This window comes from Dipodomys ordii, unplaced genomic scaffold (assembly GCF_000151885.1).
Source record: "Dipodomys ordii isolate 6190 unplaced genomic scaffold, Dord_2.0 Scaffold3, whole genome shotgun sequence".
Lineage (NCBI taxonomy): Eukaryota > Metazoa > Chordata > Mammalia > Rodentia > Heteromyidae > Dipodomys > Dipodomys ordii.
In genome coordinates, this window is record NW_012267219.1 from 8,440,186 (window position 1) to 8,459,420 (window position 19,235).

At 40.4% G+C, this 19,235-nt stretch overlaps 2 protein-coding genes across 2 annotated transcripts in view; one reads left to right on the forward strand and one right to left on the reverse strand.

The window, feature by feature from the left end:
• Tmbim4 (transmembrane BAX inhibitor motif containing 4) overlaps positions 1-844 on the reverse strand; it is a 20,309-nt gene extending 19,465 nt beyond the window's left edge. The window contains exon 1 of the mRNA XM_013022665.1: positions 644-844. Coding sequence (XP_012878119.1) covers positions 644-740 — 97 coding nt within the window. The 5' untranslated portion in view covers positions 741-844. The remainder of the gene's footprint in view (positions 1-643) is intronic.
• A 7,054-nt stretch (positions 845-7,898) lies between these two features.
• The window catches only part of Irak3 (interleukin-1 receptor-associated kinase 3), a 34,629-nt gene continuing 23,292 nt past the window's right edge, over positions 7,899-19,235 (forward strand). Inside the window, exons 1-2 of the mRNA XM_013020272.1 lie at positions 7,899-8,037; positions 15,854-16,036. Of these exons, the coding sequence (XP_012875726.1) occupies positions 7,899-8,037; positions 15,854-16,036 (322 nt within the window). The remainder of the gene's footprint in view (positions 8,038-15,853; positions 16,037-19,235) is intronic.

The window sequence follows — 19,235 nt, forward strand, 5'->3', positions numbered from 1 at the left end:
GGGGGGGGAGACCAAGACAGGTAATATCGCTGCCCTGACAGAAATAAAAGTCCAGTGCACAAGAGACAAGGAAATAAACATTTACAACGGGTTTTCACTCCCTCACAGTGAGCAGAGGAAGGAAACAACCCTACTGGGGACAAATGTCACAAAGGACAATTATCACACAGTAAAGTTATTGGCATCCAAAAAAGAATTTTTTTTTAAAGAAAGCTTTCCTTTGATTTACAAATGTCAGATCAGGCTGGGCGACGGCGGTTTACACCTCTCGTCCTCACCACCCGGGGGGCTGAGGTCGGAGGACCCAGATTCAAGACCAGCCCGGGCAAGAACCACCAAAAAGCTGGAAGTGACGCTGTGGCTCGAGCGGTGGAGCGCCAGCCTTGAGTAGAAAAACAGTTCAAGACCCAGGACTAGCACAGGAAAATGAATCCATCAATACACGGGGGTAGTAAGCAAATGTACAAGTAACAAAACGCCAGGGTCGGGCCGCTCGAGCTCGCCGCCGCGGGCCGCAGCGGGGCCCCGCGGACTGCGGCTCCCGAGCCCCGGGAGACGAGGCCTCGGGGGCCGCCACACAGCGGGGAGCCCGGGCGACCGCAGCTCCGGGCGGCCGGAGCCCCGGCGCCACCGCGCCACCTACCCATGCGGATGTGCACGCTGGCAGACGCCACGCAGCTGCCATAGTTGAAGTCATCCTCGATGGACGAGCAGGGATAGCGGGGGTCAGGGTCGGCCATGTCGCCAGCAGAACCCCCCCGCCGCGGACCCGCGCCAAGCCTCGGGGACTAAACTGACCACAACGGCCTGAGCCCCACTTCCGGGATACAACCTTCCCAGACGGAGCGAGCCGAGCTGCCTGGGTGGGGCGAGCCCCGAGCGAATCGATTGGCCGGCCTTAAACATTCCCAGGGGACGGCGCAGACACAGCCGCTGCCCCAAAGAAGAGCCGGAGCTGGAGCGGGGTGACAGCTCACACCCCACCTCCTCGGAAAGAGATTGTCCTCGAAACGGTCGTCTTTGCTGGAAAGCAGACAAAACATATCCATCCCACCCACCCACTTCTTCAATAATCACGCCAGGGACGCTCTTCAGCCCTATGAGTTTAAGCAACTATCCCAGCAATACAGAATGAGCCCCTCCTAGGAGGTCTTGAGAACCGTCAGCTTCACCGCCCGCTAAGATTAATGACCAAGGAGAAGATAGGCAACGCCGGTTCCTTTTTTTATTCACTAAATCCTAATACAAAGTAAAGGTAGAGAAATCATTATAATGTACGCATACCGAGAAGCAAAACGAAAATGGTCCTTCCTCTTATTCCTCTTTCGTCCAGTTCTTGAGAGAATGAAATACACACGTTCAAGCTCTGAGATAAAACTTGTCTCGTTTACATGATTCCACAGGGGAGCTAAATACTCCTTTATATTTACAAACATATTGTAGTTGTAATATTGCAAAGTGTAAAACTAGTGGCAAAGTTTGTGCTAAGAAGTTTTATATTTACATATATAATTTATTTATATAAACAAATTATATATATATATACATATAAATTACATATACATAAATTCTAAATTATATTCTTATATAATATACATATAAATTACATATACATAAATTCTAAATTATGTTATATTCTTTTATATCCTTATATGTTATATAAATTTTAAATTAAATATATCAGTTTATATATTATTAAACAATATATTTGAATATATTATATATTTATATATACTAAATTATAAGCTTTGCTTACTCTATGACATTCAGTAGCAAGTTAAAAAAAAAAAACATGACAAGTGAAGAGTTTGCAAAAGAAAAGAAAAAGGGAGAAAAACATGGCTGAAGTGGTGGAGCCTGACAAGTAAAAGGACTCAAATGGTTTTTCTTCCTTGCGATTGTTTCTAACATATTTATAAGATGATTTCTTTGTTGCTTTGTATGTCCCTCCCCCATGGTATATCCCCTGTTTTCACTGTATTTGATGTAATTTGGGGAGGGGAAGGGAACAAAGAAATTGTTAAAATAGGGATTCAGGTGGACCCATTGCAACAATGAGATCTACAAGACATTAAGTCCAAAAACAAACTTTACAACTTTGGCACAGTGTGGGGAGGGGGATGGGTGGAGGGGAGAATGGGGGAGATGGGAAGGGAGGTAAAGGGAAACAAAGGAGGAGGCAACAATGCTTGATAAGAAATGTACTCAGGGCTGGGAAGGTGGCTCAGTGGTAGAGCGCTTGCCTTGCATGCCTGAGGCCCTGGGTTCGATTCCTCAGCACCACATAAGCAAAAAGAAAAAAGCCGGAAGTGGCGCTGTGGCTCAAGTGGTAGAGCACTAGCCTTGAGCTGAAGAGCTGAGGGACAGTGCCCAGACCAGAGTTCAAGCCCCACGACCAGATCCAAAAAAAAGAAAGAAAGAAAAGAAATGTACTCATTACCTTGCTCATCTAATTGTAACCCCTCTGTACGGTATTTTCACAATAAAAAACAAATGCCAGAATTACTAAAAAGGAAAAGAAAAGCACTATATGATAATACTTTGTGTGTGTGTGTGTGTGTGTGCTAGTCCTGGACTTGAACTGAGGCCTAGGTGCTCTCCCTGAGCTTCTTTTTGCTCAGGTCTGGTGCTCTACCACTTGAGACACAATTTCACTTCTGGCTTTTGAGTAGTTTGTTGGAAATTACAGTCTCACCAACTTTCCTGCCCATGTTAGCTTTGAACTATCAATCCTCAGATCTCAGCCTCCTGAGAAGCTAGGATTATAGGCATGAACCACCAGTGCCTGACATATGTTAGTACTTTTAACCAAGCTTTTTTTCTTGCATTTTATTTAATTATTTTTGTTGGTTGTGGGGTTTGAACTCTGGGCCTGGACTCTGTCCCTGAGCTCTTCAGTTCAAGGTGAGCACTCTACCACAGCACCACTTCCTTTTTCTTGCATTTTTAAAACAAGAGTTATTCTTACTTGCCCTGGGCTCCATGAATAACCTAACTTGCCCTGGTAGTATAAAATGGAGCAATCCCTCTGGAAATCTGTTTCACAGCATCTACTAAAGTCAAATATACACTACAAGTTCTGTAACTGGGCATGTCCACTCCTAGGTAAAATATATACCCTACAGCAGCATATATATATATATATATATATATATATATATGCTTACAGAAGTTACATTCAATAGTACATATAGTAGCATTACTTACCAAAGCTAGAAAAAAACCAAGCCACTAAGAAAACAATGGACAAATAAACTGTGGTGTGTTCATATACTTGTATGCTTTATACAGTGAATAAAAACAAATAACTATTGAACCTAGCATGGAAAACTCACAAGCCATGCTGAACAAAAGAAAGAAAATTTAAATAATATATTCCATGCAATACAATGGTAAAATTGAAATCAAATACAAATCAATCTAATATTTTAGATATGAGGAAGTTATTCTTCTCTGGGGAGGAGATACAAATAATAACAGAGGAAATAGTACAGACGTTTAGAGTTGGGTGTGGTGGCACACATCTGTCATCTCCCTAGGCAGAAAGCATAAATGAGATTGCAGTAAAGGTTAATATAGGTATATAGGGAAATCTTATCTGAAAACCAGAATAAAAAGAACTGGGGGTGTAGCTCCAATCAGTAAATCACCTGCCAGGCAAACACAGGATCCTGAGTTCAAACTCAGAACTATTTTTTAAAATGGGATTCTGGTAATGTTTTGTTTCCTGAGTACATGTATTCACTTTGTGACAATGTTATAAAATGTTTGTATTTAGAATTTGTGTGCTATTTTGTGTATTAAGCCTAAATTGAAAATTTTTAATTAAGAAAATATTCTGCTTCCCCTTGATTTAGATCAGTTACCTTGAGATTTAACTTCAAATCCAATAACTTCAAGTCCTACTGTCCTTCTATTTCTTTTTAAATTGCAATCTCAAGAAAAGTAGTGTGTAAATAAAAATAATTAATCTAAAGTAAATTTGAGGGTTAGGGATTTAGTTCAGTGGAAGGGTACTTGCCTAGCAAGTGCAAGGTCTTGAGTTCAGTCCTCAGCACCAGAAAATAAAATTAAACAAATAAATAAAATGTGAAATAATAAAGTAAAATTAATAAAATAATAAAATAAAATTTTAGTGTTTTTTTACCTAATAGCTAATCCTATAGGATTGTGAAGATAAGCCCTGACAAAGGCTTGTTTAGGTTTTCAAACATAAATATGCTAAATCTTTCATATCCAAAATTGCTATTGCCTTCATTATCAAAGAACCAAATTAATTAAAGCTTTTAATTTTCTTTCATAATTTCAGAATAATGAGCCAGTCATGGTGGTCATGCCTATAGTCCTAGTTACTTCAAAGGTTGAGCTTGTGAGGATTGTCGCTTTTGAGACCATCCCAGGCAAAATCAATCCAATTAAATCTCAACCAATTAAAAGCTGTGTGTAGTATATGCATGTTATTTTTGCTACACATGAAGCATAAGTTAGGGAGATAGAAACCCAGGCTAGCAAAGGCATAAATGTGTGACCCTGTTTAAGAACTAGCTGGATGCTGGTATCTCCCTTCTGTAATCCTTCTTGAGAGGCTGAGATTATACTTCAAGGATTTTAGCTCAAGGGCAGAAAAGTTTTGGGAAACTGTCTCAATGGTAGCACGTGACTTGTCATCTCACTAAGGATGAGAAAACTAATGTAGGCTGAAGGCTCTGGAGTGCACCCAGATGGTAAGCGAGACCCTGTCAAAAATAACCAATGAGGGGCTGGGAAGGTGGCTCAGTGGTAGAGCCCTTTGCCTTGCATGCATGAGGCCCTGGGTTTGATTCCTCAGCACCACATAAGCAGGAAAAGCTGGAAGTGGTGCTGTGGCTCAAGTGGTAGAGCACTAGCCTTGAGCTGAAGAGCTGAGGGACAGTGCCCAGGCCCAGAGTTCGGGCCACATGACTGGAAAAAAAAGGGAAAAAAAAGGCTGGATGTATGGCTCAAGTGGTATAGTACTAGCCTGGCAAGCATGTAACCCTGAATTCAGACCACGTACCACACACAGAAGGGAGGGAGGAGCAGGGAAGGAGGGATGGGGAGAGAGAAAGAGAGAGAGAGAGAGAGAGAAAGAAAGAAAGGAGAAAAGAGAGAGAGAAAGAAAAGAAAGATTTCAGAAACATAGTATAAAAGTACAAGAGAAAATGAGGAACTACAGCATTATGAAGAACCATAGGACATGAATAAGTAATTACCAACTGCTGTTAGGGTGTATGTTTGGAAACCTAATGGTATAACAGAATTTCCTAAACTTGCAGGCAGAAGCTTTGTTGTAGACTGAATGTTTATTCTCTTGTGCTGTCCATATTTAGATGTTGCCCAGCCCATATTTAGATGTTGGAGCTCTAGTCCTTAGCACAGTGTCATTGGCTGTATTTGGAAATGGAGCCTCTAAGGAAGTAATCCAGGTTAAATGGGGGCCTTCCTTTCTAGCTGTCACCCCTGCCACACATTCCCACTACAGTGTACTACCTTGTCATGGGCTAAAAGCATTGGGGACAAGCAACTATGAACTGGACCCACTTAAGTCATGAGCCTAAATACATCTTCCCTTTTAAATTGATTATGTCAGATCATCTGTCACAGGGACAGAATGACATACTTACTGATAGGGGAGTCCTAGTTCATCTCTATTTTTATGTGAGCCTCCCTTGTTCTAGAAATTCAAAACCCACCCAATACTGGCCTTAAATGTATTTTCTTTCCTGTGGTACTCAGCATACTCAAATGGCTTCTTAAAAACATAGGGAATGTATGGAAACAGCCTAGATGCTCTACAATAGGTGAATGAGTAAAAAAATACAGTACCTATACGCAATGGACTTTTACACAGCTATGAGAAAGAATAATATTATGTCATTTACAGGAAAATGGATGGACCTAGAACAAATCATGTAAAGTGAAGTAAGCCACGCTCAGAAAGACAAATAACACGGTTTCTCTCATCTGTGGAAGCTAGACCTAAAATGCACTGGAATGTGAGATATCATACAGGACTCTAAACATGAACACACAGTGAAACCAAGGGAAGATACTCTTGGAGGGAGAGGAGGAAAACACAAAGGGCCAATAACTGTGTGCCCCGATCATATGAAATAGTATTTATTGAAATGAATTCCAGACCATGGAAAAAAGACATAGAGAACTGTGTATGAATATAGTTTTACAGCAAAAGCTCAATCATCTGAATGAAGAACTATCAAAACTTTTGCCCAAACAGTATAAGCGTTACCAATTTTCAGTTAAGTTTTAATGGAATTCAACCTCTGGAATTTCAGGTTTGTATGCTAAATGCGCACATACCACTAGGGTTGAGCTCTAGGGGAGCTAATCCCAAACACAAAGACCTGAAATGTTTCAACTGATGCATTTTTTCAGGTGATACCTCATGTCTATACTTCCAGGATGTAGACTGCCATTTTGGTCACCATTTCTGAAGTATCTCTATTTTTTTTTTTTTTGCCATGCTTATGGTGGTACAGTACAGTATATTATAATGGACTATTTCAAATCAAGTCCATTTTTCTTAAACCCCATGTTAAAAGCAACAAGAAGATTCTGCAAAGCACTTTGAGGAAGGAAAATGTGGTGGAAGTTTCATCAGGGAAGCACAAGGTGGAAGTTTCACCAGGGTAGGGCAAGGAGAAGCGAGTGTGGTGAAATTGAGTCGCTCTGGGAGGAGGAACTACTCTCAGAAGGAAGGACACACAATTTTCCTGATTTGATCCTTTTCTGTAGTTGGTGTCTACATCCATATTTACCAGCAGCCACCCCATGTAGGCACATTTTAAACCAGTTAAATTCCAGAAGTGTTGGGAGGTACCTGTGCCAAAAGGTTGGGAGTGGTTGAGTGAGAAGGGAGTGGTTGGGTGAGAGAAGAATGAAGTTATTTTCTTCTTTATTTTTTTCCTGTGTTTCTGTGTTACTCGGTGAACCTGTCTCTTTTTTAAAACGTTTTTTTAAATTGTTTTTATAAAGGTGATGTACGGAAGGGTTACAGTTCCATAAGTCACGTAAAGAGTACATTTCTTTTTGGACAATGTCATCCCTTCCCTCTCACAGTCTTCCCCTCCCACCTTCATCCACAAGTTCTGTAGTTCATTTTCAACGTAGTGTCCAGCCAGTACCATGACTGCATTCGTTTACCCTTCGTCTCTCCATTTCTGTGCCTCCCCTTGCATCTCTTTCTTGACAAAATAAAATGACATCCATTTTTTCTTTCTTTCTTGCCTGTATGGGGCTTAAACACAGGGCCCTGGATGCTGTTCCTCAGACTGTTTTTGCTCAAGGTTAGCACTCTACCACTTGAGCCACAATCCCACCTCGGGCATTGTGGTGGTTAATTGGAGATGAGAGTCTCCGGACCTTTCCTACCCAGGCTAGCTACAAACCAAGCGTGATTTTCAAATCTCAACGCTCTGAGTAGTTAGGTGCTTTGAGTCACCCACGACTGACTGAAATCAATGATGATCTCATATTCAAAGCAGCCCAGAAGACAGCTCACCCCGGGGCAGGCAGAGGTGATGGCAGGCGCGCCATGATCGCTGTCCAGGCCTTTTTTATTCTTTGGCTGCCCTCTTTAGTCACGTCCTCAGCTCAAGGGGCCTGCAGGGGAGCTTCCAGCCAAGGAGGAAGGCAGAGCCAGGCCAGAGGTCCCAGGGCACAACTCCGGGGGAGCGGCGGCCTGCGTCACGAGAGGACCGCCCCTTCCAAAGCTCGGGGCGCGGCGCGCTCGGAGGTCTTGGCAGTGGTGGTGGCTGGAGGATTTCCGCGGTTGTGTAACGCCGTCCGCGCGCGCGCGCGCGGCCCTGGTCCTGGAGGAGCCTGGGCTCAGCATCCTGCATCCCAGGGGGTGCCTGGCCATGGCCGGGCGCGGCGGGACGCGCGGTGCGCCCGCGCTGTCGGCGCGCACGCTCCTCTTCGACCTGCCGCCGGTGCTGCTGAGCCAGCTGTGCGGGGTCCTGGACAGTTGCGACGGCGAGCTGGGCTGGCGCGGCCTGGGTGAGTGAGCGCCTCCCGGACTCCGCGGTTCCTCCCCGACCCGATCCCCGGTCCCTGCTTGAGCAGTTTCGGGGGATCGCTGCAGGGGCAAAGGATCAGAGGCTGGGGAAAGGCAGATCCCCCGCGCCTAAGCTGGGATGTTTGTAAACTTTCCCGCAGCAGTGCTTGCCAAAATGAGAAGAAGAACGCGTGCAGGAGGATGTCTACTTGTTATCGCAAGAGCGCTGCAGAGTACAATTTCTAAACGAAAACTTGTGAGATATTTATCCTCTGGTGTTTCCAATGCACTCCCCCGCCCCCGCCCCACTCCAATTAGTTACACACAAGGGAAATGCTAAAGTGAATTACATATCGTAGTGGACATGGCTCTTGGTGTTCTTTATTAATTCTTGTTTATTTACCAATCTTAATGGAATGACAAATGTAATTTAAAGGACAGCTCTTATTCGAATCTAGAAATTGCCTTCAAAACTCCATTTGAACTAAGCAGACACTGGAAAGTTGAGTAACTGCCTGTTAGAGTGTTGAATGTAATCATCACACACTACACAGTTTTGTTTTTTGTATTTTGTTTTTTGAAATGTGTGAGTGCCAGTTCTGGTGCTTGAATTCAGAGTCGAGGTGCCATCCCTGAGCTTTTCTTTTCTTTTTTGTTGTTGTTCAAGGCTGGTACTCTACCATTTGAGCCACACCTCCCCTTTAGGCTTTTTGATGGTTAATCAGAGATAAGAGTCTCAGGAACTTTCCTGTCCAGGGTGGCTTCAAATCATGATGTCTCAGATCTCAGTGCCCTGAGGATCTAGGATGACAGGCATGAGCCACTGGTTCCTAGTAGTTTAGATTTTTGTCTGAATTGTTTGGCTAGATTTGATGCCCCATGTGGTCGCACCACATCAAAATAGTTTTTGTCAGAAACAGTGATTTTTTGCTGGGGGAAGGGGGAGGTGGCACACAATGTCAGTTGATCTATGAGGAGAAATTGTTCTTTGTTCTTTGACAACAGTATGACCATGCTTTCTGGAACTGTAGCATGAACTTATAGTTACATGAAAGTTGTGTGTGTGTATATATATGCATATATATACTGTAAACACTTATTTTAAGATAATTTTACTGTATTTATTATTAAGGTGTCAGAGGGGTTACTGTTTCATAAGTCAAGTAATGAGTACTTTATTCTTTAGATAATGACACCCTTTCCTTCACTTTCCCTCTTCTGTCCCTGCTCATTAAGTTGTACAGTTCATTTTCCACATAGTATTGACTGAACACCAAGACTCAGCACTATAATTTTTAAATTATGGCTCTTCAGTAAAAACTTAAGAAAAAAAGTACTTCACTGATTTCTGGAAAACACAAGTTTCCAGTATGCATTTAAGAGATAAGATCCTCCCATTGCAGCAATGAGACATACAAGGCATATGTCGAAAACGAACTTTACAACTTTGGTGAGGGGGGGAGGAGAGTTGGGGGAGGTGGGAGGAGGATGGGATGGGAAGGGGAAACAAAGGAGGAGGCTACAATGCTTGATAAGAAATGTACTCATTATCTTGCCCATGTAATTGTAACCCCTCTGAACAGTATTTTCACAATAAAAAAAAATTTTTTTAAGAGATAAGATCCTTAAGGGCGAATGATGAAAAAAGTGATATCAATCAATATGCACTAGACTTATAAGCTGATTTGTTGAATGATAACTCCTACGTACAACTACTTAAAGATAATAAAAATATAATTTTAAAAAGACAATAAAAAGAGATAAGATCCTCCCCTCTCCCGTCCTCCACTAGATTACTTCAAGCTAGATGATGAATGGAAACATTTATACCTACAGTTACTAATAGAGTTACTGAAGTTAATAATTTTACTCTGAAATTTCTAGCCTGTCTCACTCTCTGGCTGTCCCCATCATCCATCTATTTGCCAACTTGATGGAGGTCTCCAATGTAACATTCTAGAAACGTCTCTTTTCTTAAAGTTTTCCCAATCTCAGTTAGTGGCAACCCTCCCTTTCAATTATTTTGGCCAAAATATTAATCTTTTGTGACTTTTCATTTTCTTCCACAAACCACATCCAGTGTCTCAGCAATTGATGTTTAGTCTGTCTTTAGAATCTAACATCTAAGTCACCACAGCCACCCTCATCCAAACCACTGTCAGATCTTAAACTACTTTAATCCCCTAAACGGGAATCTTTTCCTTGATCAAGTCTTTTTCCAATTCACTGAGCCTGTTAAGCATGCAAAGTATATTGTATTATTATTCTACTCAGAGTCCTTTGATAACCTCCCATGTTGCATAAAGTAAATAGTGAAGTCCTCTATAGCTTCTTTCACTTCCTTCCCTATATTTGCTTGACTCCAGCCGCAGTATCATTCTTGAATAAGCAAGGGCATATTTTCCTGCAGGTAATCTTATTGCTCCTGTCTTCACTTGTTTCCTGTTTTTGCTTAACTATTACCTGCCCTGACTGCTTTTAAAAAACTGATGCATCCTCCTCCCGTAGGCCCCTTTACTTCTATCTATATTCCTTATTACCTCTCACATCCTTCATAATTCATATTTGTTTACTGGCCATACAGAAATAAGCTTTATGTGATAGTTTGTCTTGACTGTCTACCTGACTGGACTGAGAGATTAGTAAAGCCCACACCTAGATGTGACTATAAGGGTGATTCTATCTATGATTAACTAAGCAGGAGAAGTCCTGCCCTAAATATGATTAACTAAGCAGGAGATAACATGACCTGAATATCCTATAGATGAGGTTTTACGTGGAATAAAAAGGGGAGAGAAAACTTGCCAACACAGTCATTGTCTTTCTGCTTTCTGGCCCCCATGAGGTGAGCTACTCTGCTTGACTATGCCCTCGCTGTTGTGATGGACTGAATCCTCTGAAACTGTGGGCTAAAATAAGTCTGTCTTCCCTTCAGTAATTTTGGCCAAGTATTTTGTCATAACATGTCATCAATCTGACTAGCAGATTAGTGCAGACAGGGTAATTTTTTGTGTTTTGTTTCATACAGATTCTCCTAACAGCTAAAATTTTACCTGGCACAAAGCAAGCATTCATTAAATATCATGTTTTGAATGAACTAATGGATCAACAGATACCTGTTAAACATCCAAATCTCCAAGAAAGCACTGTGCTAGAGAAAATATCATAGTTCTTACTTGGACAGATTTTCCAATTTAGTGTAGAAAATAGATCTGTGCAAATCGGAAGAATGTGTAGAAAAACAGTATTGATTATCTCTAGCTATGAAATTACATAGTGTCTGAGGTTGCAGATGAGTAGTGGCATTGAGGGCAAGCTGTTCTAGAATTCTCTCCCTGAGATAGTATTAGGTACTTACTTGGCTTGGAATTGAAAAAGAAGAGAGATGTAAGAACATGGGAGAAATAAATAATATGTTGCTGCCTTCCTTCCTTCCTTCCTTCCTTCCTCCCTTGTTAAACAATATGTATCACATGTGTGTATGCCATAAAAAGTACTAGGAGCAGGGCTGGGAATATGGCTTAGTGGTAGAGTGCTTGACTAGCATGTATGGAGCCCTGGGTTTGATTCCTCAGTATATAAGCAGAAAAAGCCAAAGTAGCTCTGTGGCTCAAGTGACAGAGCACTACCCTTGAGCAGAAGCAGCTCAGGAACAGTGCCCAAGCCCAGAGTTCAAGCCCAAGGGCTGGCAAAAAAAAGTACTAGGAGCTTAATTATGGAGGTGTTACTTCTTATAAAATGTATTTGCTAGTGGGTATTAATGCTTACAGTGGGGTTTGAGAAACAGAGCTAACATACTTTTGAGTTTTGTTTTACTTCTGTGGAGTTAAAAATATATTTGATCTTAAAGACTCATTTAAAATTTGAGTAATTTCTGCATGTGTGCTTTATATAGAGAAAAAAATGCATCTTACCTTTTTTGTTGTATTATCTAAAGACAAACTTTGCAAGAATGCTGTCTTCATTTCCTAGGGGTTTTAGCACATGGTTATATGCAAATACAAAGATTCCAAATAGAGGTGTGTTGCATTATTCTGAAAAACCCCTTCAGAGACAGATTTGCATATGGAGACATGATTTCTAATACTGAATTCCCCAGTGGTTAGCTTTACTCGTCTGACCTGCAGTCTCCAAACAGCCTCCAGGAACCTCAGATCATCCAGCAATATTTATTAAGCAATCATTATCTTCGGTGAACCGATTTCTTAATTTCTCAGGTCATCCTTTCTTCTATGTCAAGATGCCTTTCAACAAAAGTTTTGCCTTGCAAAAATTGGCCTTTAACATTATTCAGCCACAGCTTATTTTTCTTTAATTTACCTTTTCAATTTAAGATATTCCTAATTTTAGCAATACAATTAGTGGGGGCTTGGTTCTTTATTTTTAATTGGACTTGTACTGTGCATAAACGACGCTCTGTATTCTGAAAGAGAACAAACAAGGGTTGGAGAAAATGATGAGTATTGAATGCAATTAACATATCAACATTTACATTTTGGTTGCCTCAAATTGGAGTTTTTGCTTTATAGAATTCGGTCTAAATGAATTATATGTTTTCTGGACACTAATAATGCTCTTTAATGGTGTTACTATTCAGAATGTGTCATCCTTGAGGAAAAGCTATTAAGGTTGCTCCATGAATCATCAGTTAGACAAAGAGAAAATATATTTCATTTCTAGTCTTGGAAGCTGTGCATGCATGCAGGCAGAATTCATTTTCACTGAGTCCTGACCATTTTTGCACTATGAGCTTAGGTTATTCAGAAACAAAAAAAAAATGCCTTTATACCTAATCTAGCGTTCCTCAGGTTTTAATGCAAACTCATTCTCCTTTGACCCAGTCAGTGTTAGGGAATTGAAGTCCCTAGCTCATTTGACATCTGTTCATTCATGTTCTGGCTGGAACTCTTGAGGTGTGCTAGAGGGAGGGTATATTACAGTAGCAGTTTCTTTGCCAAGACAACAGGATTGGAAAGCACAGGGGCATGGCCTGCTATGCTTTTAAAAGGGAAATTGGAAAGAAAAGAAAAAAGGAAGAAAAAGAAATACGACCAATGGGAATATGTGAGGAAATGACATCTTTTGGGAACTGGAAAGTTAACCCTGGATTTCCTTCATATTTCTAAACTCTTCCTTTCCCAGTGCGAGCTATTGCATTACTGATAAATTCTACTTGTAGCTTTTTCTGTGTAAGTGTCATACATAAAACTCCTACAGAGGGGCTGGGAATGTGGCTTAGTGGTAGAGTGCTTACCTAGCATGCATGAAGCTCTGGGTTTGATTCCTCAGCACCACACAAACAGAAGAAGCGGGAAGTGGCACTGTGGCTCAAGTGGTAGAGCTCTTGCCTTGAGCAAAAAGAAGCTCAGGGACGGTACCTAGGCCCTGAGTTCAAGCCCCAGGACTGACCAAAAAAAAAAGTGAAGCTACCAATTTTGTATCACTTTATAGAAATCTGAGATTAGTCCCCTAAACCAGGACCTCTGTTCTTCCTTCAACAAATGTATATGGAATATTTATGTACTAAGCATGTCTCTGAAGATCTAAAGGTAAACATAGGGGGTTTGTACTCTTTGATACAACCTCTGCCCTTTTCTTTGCTCCCTCATGGATTCTTTTGTTGTTGTTGTTGTTGTTGTTGTGATACTGGGGCTTGAACGCAGGACCTCAAACTCTCACTTTGTCTTTTCTGCTCAGTATTAACACTCTACCTCTTGAGCCACACTTCCTCTTCCTGTTTTTTTTTTACTGGTTACTTGAAGATAAGAGGCTCAGATTTGTCTGCCCTTCTGCCTTCAACCATGATCCTCAGATGTCAGCCTCCTTAGTAGCTACGTATGAGCCACCAGCACCCAGCCCTTATAAACCATTTCCTCTATCTGATAGGCCCTCTCCTCTTGAGTCAGCCTACTGAACTTTGCATCAATCCATGTGTGTTGCAATGTCAGTTGAAGTCTGGTCATCCTTCCTGTTCTTTCTCTGACCATCTAACCTACCAAAACATCTTCCTCTATAACCTCTGTGAAATCATGCACCTGTGTCTTATTTCAAAAGCTCAAAGTATAAAGGAAACTGATTTATTTAGTTTAGAGAGGCAAGACCTATTGTGTTATGCAAATATTATCATTTTATATGGTGTATTATTCACAATGTTCTGCAAATATTAGCCAATTAATTTTCTCACGGAAGTGTAACTAAGTTTTCCCTTTCCTGAAAGGGAATATATCTTCAGTATTTGGGGTTGTTTTTTGCAGTGTTTGTTTTTAGAAGCAGAAGTATTTTTAAAAATGGAATGTGTGTGTGTGTGTGTGTGTGTGTGTGTGTGTGTAAAATCAAACTAAAGGTCTTAGGCAAGTTAAGTGAACACTCTGCCAGTGAGCTATAGCCCTAGACTGAAGGAATTTTCAAGTCAGGATTCATATCATTATTAGGCCAAGGAAGAATAACCAAGCTTATTATAGTTTTAAATTTCAAGTTTTAAGTAGAACAGCTTCATGGACATTTGCTCATGTGATCGAGGCCATAAGTCGCCTTGTGTTGCACTGTACGCAGACCTACCACTAAACACTTCTCGGTTTTTTCCCTATATCCTCAAAGTAGCTTTTCCTATATAGTTATTAGTTATACACAGAAAGGTAAATTTTATATCAGAGCAGCCTTGCATGCACCTCTTCAACCAAGTAGCCCAGGTAAACATGTTGTTTAACTGGACATCCTTATTATAAACCCTGGGTATCAAACACTGAGGTGGACACAGAATCATGGCATTGTCCTAAAAGATGAGGAAAAACTGAGGAATCATCACAGATTGGAGAAGACTCGAAAGAAGCGATGAATGCAATGAGGGAAACTCAAAAGGAATTGAGAACAGAAAAGCTTACTAGTGTATTTGGTTATTAATGACTGATTATTTTACTGAGGTTTTTAATGTGAGTATTCGTGGAGGGCAGATGATGAATATATACTAAGTTAATTCAAATTTAAAGTCACAAATAGCTGGGTGTTTGTGGCTCATGTTTATGATTCTAGCTATTCAAGAGGCTAAGATCTGAATATCATGGTTCGGGCAACCAGGAGCTGGTGCCTCATGCCTGTAATCCTAGCTACTCAGGAGGCTGAGATCTGAGGATAACTGTTCAAAGCCAGCCGGGCAGGGAAGTCCCTGAGACTCTTATCTCCAATAAGCCACTCAGAAAACCGAAGTGGCTCTGTGGCTCAAGTGGTAGAGCACTATAGCCTTAAGCTGAAATGCTGAGGGACAGCAGCCAGGCCCAGAGTTCAAGCCCCAAGACCACCACCACCAACAACAAAAATCTCAGGCAGAAAAGTTCATGACACGCTTATATCCAATGAACCACCAAAAAAGCAAGAAGTGGAGGTTTGGCTCCTTGAGCAAAAAACAAAATAAAATGAAGTAAGAGTGCTAAGCTCTGAGTTCAAGCCCCAATCCCAGCACAAGAAAAAAAAAGTCACATATAAAATATATATGATAGCTGGGCGCTGGTGGCTCACGCTTGTAATCCTAGCTACTCAGGAGGCTGAGATCTGAGGATCGTGGTTCAAAGCCAGTCCGGGCAGGAGAGACCGTGAGACTCCTATCTCCAATAAACCACCAGAAAACCAGAAGTGGCGCTGTAGCTCAAGTGGTAGAGCGCGCGCCTTGAGCTGAATTGCTGAGGGACAGCACCCAGGCCCAGGGTTCAAGCCCCATGACCGACCAAAAAAAAAGAAAAAAAATATATATATGGTAACAAAACCAAGTATTTCCATAAGAGTAAACACATTGTCCTTTGATTTTTTCAATTGCAATTTCCACAGCGGAGCGACTTTCAGACAGCTGGCTAGATGTTCGTCATATTGAAAAATACGTAGACCAAGGTAAAAGTGGATCAAGAGAGTTACTGTGGTCCTGGGCACAAAAAAACAAGACGATCGGTGACCTTTTACAGATTCTCCAAGAGATGGGACATCATCGAGCTATTCATCTAATCACAAAGCACGGTAAATACATTATTATAATATACTTCCTAAGTAGTAACATAATATTTCATACTATGTGTCAGTGATTTCTGAACTTTGCTTTTATGTGCAGAGGTTCTTATAGTGTTACATTTGAGTGTATGTGATATTTTCTCCCTTTATTGCCTATTTTCTACAACATGTTTCTTTCTACCACTTTATAGTTTGGTATTTCAAGTTTTGCTTACACAAGTATGAAATTTTTTAAGATTCCATTTTTTATCAGCAGATAGCAACAGTTTTCTTTAAAAACTCAGAAATACTGTGATTGAGAATCACAGTATTTAGGTAAAATAAACATAATGCTCTATCCTTAATTTTACCATATGATTTGATGTTGGTAGTATAGTTGGATCTTATCTTAGTTCAGGCATCATCTCCAGAATAAATTTTATCTTTATTGCTGTTTTTATGCCACAGACTTGAACTCAGCCTTAGTTATCTGTCATTATTCTACAATTCCCCTTACTTGTCTGTTCTGGATGCTGCATCTTTCCTTATTGTTTAGCAGAGACACCTACTAAGCAATATCCATGAAAATTTTTCCATTTAATTCTTCTCAGTCTTCTCTTATCATCTGTTCTACTTGGATTTATCATTTCAACAATAATGAACTTGAGTGATCTTGGTCCTTTGTGTTATAAACTCAGGACTCTTAGGTTAGAAACTTTTGAGTTAAAATCTTCATTCTTTGACTTGTTTCATCCAAGCATGTTTATACCTTTGTTTATTTTGCACACATGATTTTGTAATTTTTTTGGGAGGGGTCCGGTCATGGGGCCTGAACTCTGGGCCTGGGCACTGTCCCTCAGCTCTTCAGCTCAAGGCTAGCGCTCTACCACTCGAGCCACAGCGCCACTTCCAGCATTTTTCTTTTTGCTTATGTGGTGCTGATGAATCGAACCCAGGGCCTCGAGCATGCAAGGCAAGCGCTCTACCACTGAGCCACCTTCCCAGCCCATGTTTTTGTAATATTTTTAGTAACATAAAATTCTCTTTTGCTATTAAAATAATATTTATAGATATAAAGAAGAAAACCAGAGAAATTTGTAACACAAAATTATAGCTTCAGGACAACTTTATCTGAAAGATTTTTATATAAATGGACTACAAGTTTCTTTATTTCTTTTTTTGTTATGTTGGGACAAGGGAGTGAACTCAGGACTTCACAATCTTTCTTGGCTGTTTCCCTCAGAACTGGTGCTCTACCACTGGAGCCATACCTCCAGTCTAGTATTTTGCTGATTAATTACAGATAGAACCTCACAGGATTTTCTACCTGCCTGCCTGGGCTGGCATCAAACCTCCAGGTCTTAGTTTTGTCACTGGCATCTAACAAGTAATACTAGTTTCTGGTAGGCTTCCTATGATATTATCTGTATAATTTAGCAACCCCCCCTTTTCCTATTCTTTACACCATGTCTTCACTTGGCTTAGGACAGTAGAGTGCTTCACTTTGTATCTGAAAAAATAAAATGGTATGAGTCCCTAGGACTCATAAATGCCAGGCCTTTACATTATCTGAGCCTTTCTCCAACCACTGAAACCATCCACATGGCCTGGTGTTCTCGATATAAACCTACGCCCATTTAACAGGATGCTTGGGTATGTGTTTTCTACTTCAATGTCCTGGAATAGATTTCAGGGTAAATGATCATTCTATGTTGTTTACTAATGCAGCAGATAATGATTTGGATTGAATGTAGACAAAAACTCTACATTCCTGGTTGATTCCTAATCAGTAGCACATGCTAAATTGATTTCAGTTTCAAGATTTGAGATTAGGAGTTGAATAGAAGATAATTATTTACTGATCTAGTATGATGAGATGGGTAAATCCAAAATGAAAGGGAGAGTTCTGTGTTCTGACTCTTTTAAATATAGAAAATGGCATTATTTAATTGTAACTTTGTGAGTTGATGGTTTGGATTTAATCATAATCTTGGAAATGTATCCTGTGTTTTCAGTTTTATTCATCTCAGTGTGTTTTGTAACTTACATTGTGGTTTATTCTTGAACTCATCTGGTTGCTTGTTTTAAATTTTGACATTCTTGTGAATTTCCCCCAATTTCTTCTTATTGTTGACTTTTATTTAAATCCCTAGTGGTCAGAAAACATACTTTGTAGGATTGCAAACCTTTCCTAATCAATTGAGCTTCATTGACTTCTCTGACATATGGTCTGCCCTGGGGAAAGTCCAGAGTACACTGGCGAAGAAGCTTGGCTGTGTTTTGGTTTAAGATGTGATGTTCTACAAATGTTTCTTAGATTTGTTTTGTTTATAGTGTTCAATGAAATTTTTATTAATCAATTATTTTTTGTTGCTATTTTTCCAAGCAAAATAATTTAAGAAATGCTAGAAAATAATCTAAGAAAAACTAGTAGGCACCACAAAACTATATTCTAAAGTATAAAACAGAACTTTAGATATGAATATAGAAATGATTTTTTATTACCTAGTTGTGATTGTTTCTAGAAAGCTACCTAGATGATCTCAGTTCACACAGAACTATAAAAATACCAAATTTATAGTTTGTATTGGGGAAGTTTTGGTGATTGATAATGTACACACATGCATGCATACACACACACACCATTGTACCCATATACACAGAACCACTTCTAATATTTTGTAGTACAAAATAGTATAAAAGTAAACAAATCTAGGGAGATATAATCTCAGAAAACATTTTAAATATATATTCAAATTGACCTCCCTTACGACCCAGTCATACCACTTCTAGGCATCTACCCTGAACAACAGGCACCAATATACAAGGACACGTGCACCTCCATGTTTATTGCAGCACTATTCACAATAGCTAGGATATGGAAACAACCCAGATACCCCACCACAGATGAATGGATCCAAAAATTGTGGTATCTATACACAATGGAGTATTATGCAGCCATTAGAAATGACAAAATAATGGCATTTGCAGGGAAATGGATGGAGCTAGAAAGAATCATGTTGAGTGAGGTAAGCCAAGAGCGAAGAGACAAACTGTACATGGTCTCCCTGATAAGTGGATGCTAAATCCAAAATGTTAGGTGATACGACAAACCCAACAGGACTTAAGAAACAAAGAACTCCCACTCATCTGGTCGAACCACTACTGAATATCCCCATGCTGCTGATCACATGTATGGTGTATAACATGTGAACACCGTTATATGTTA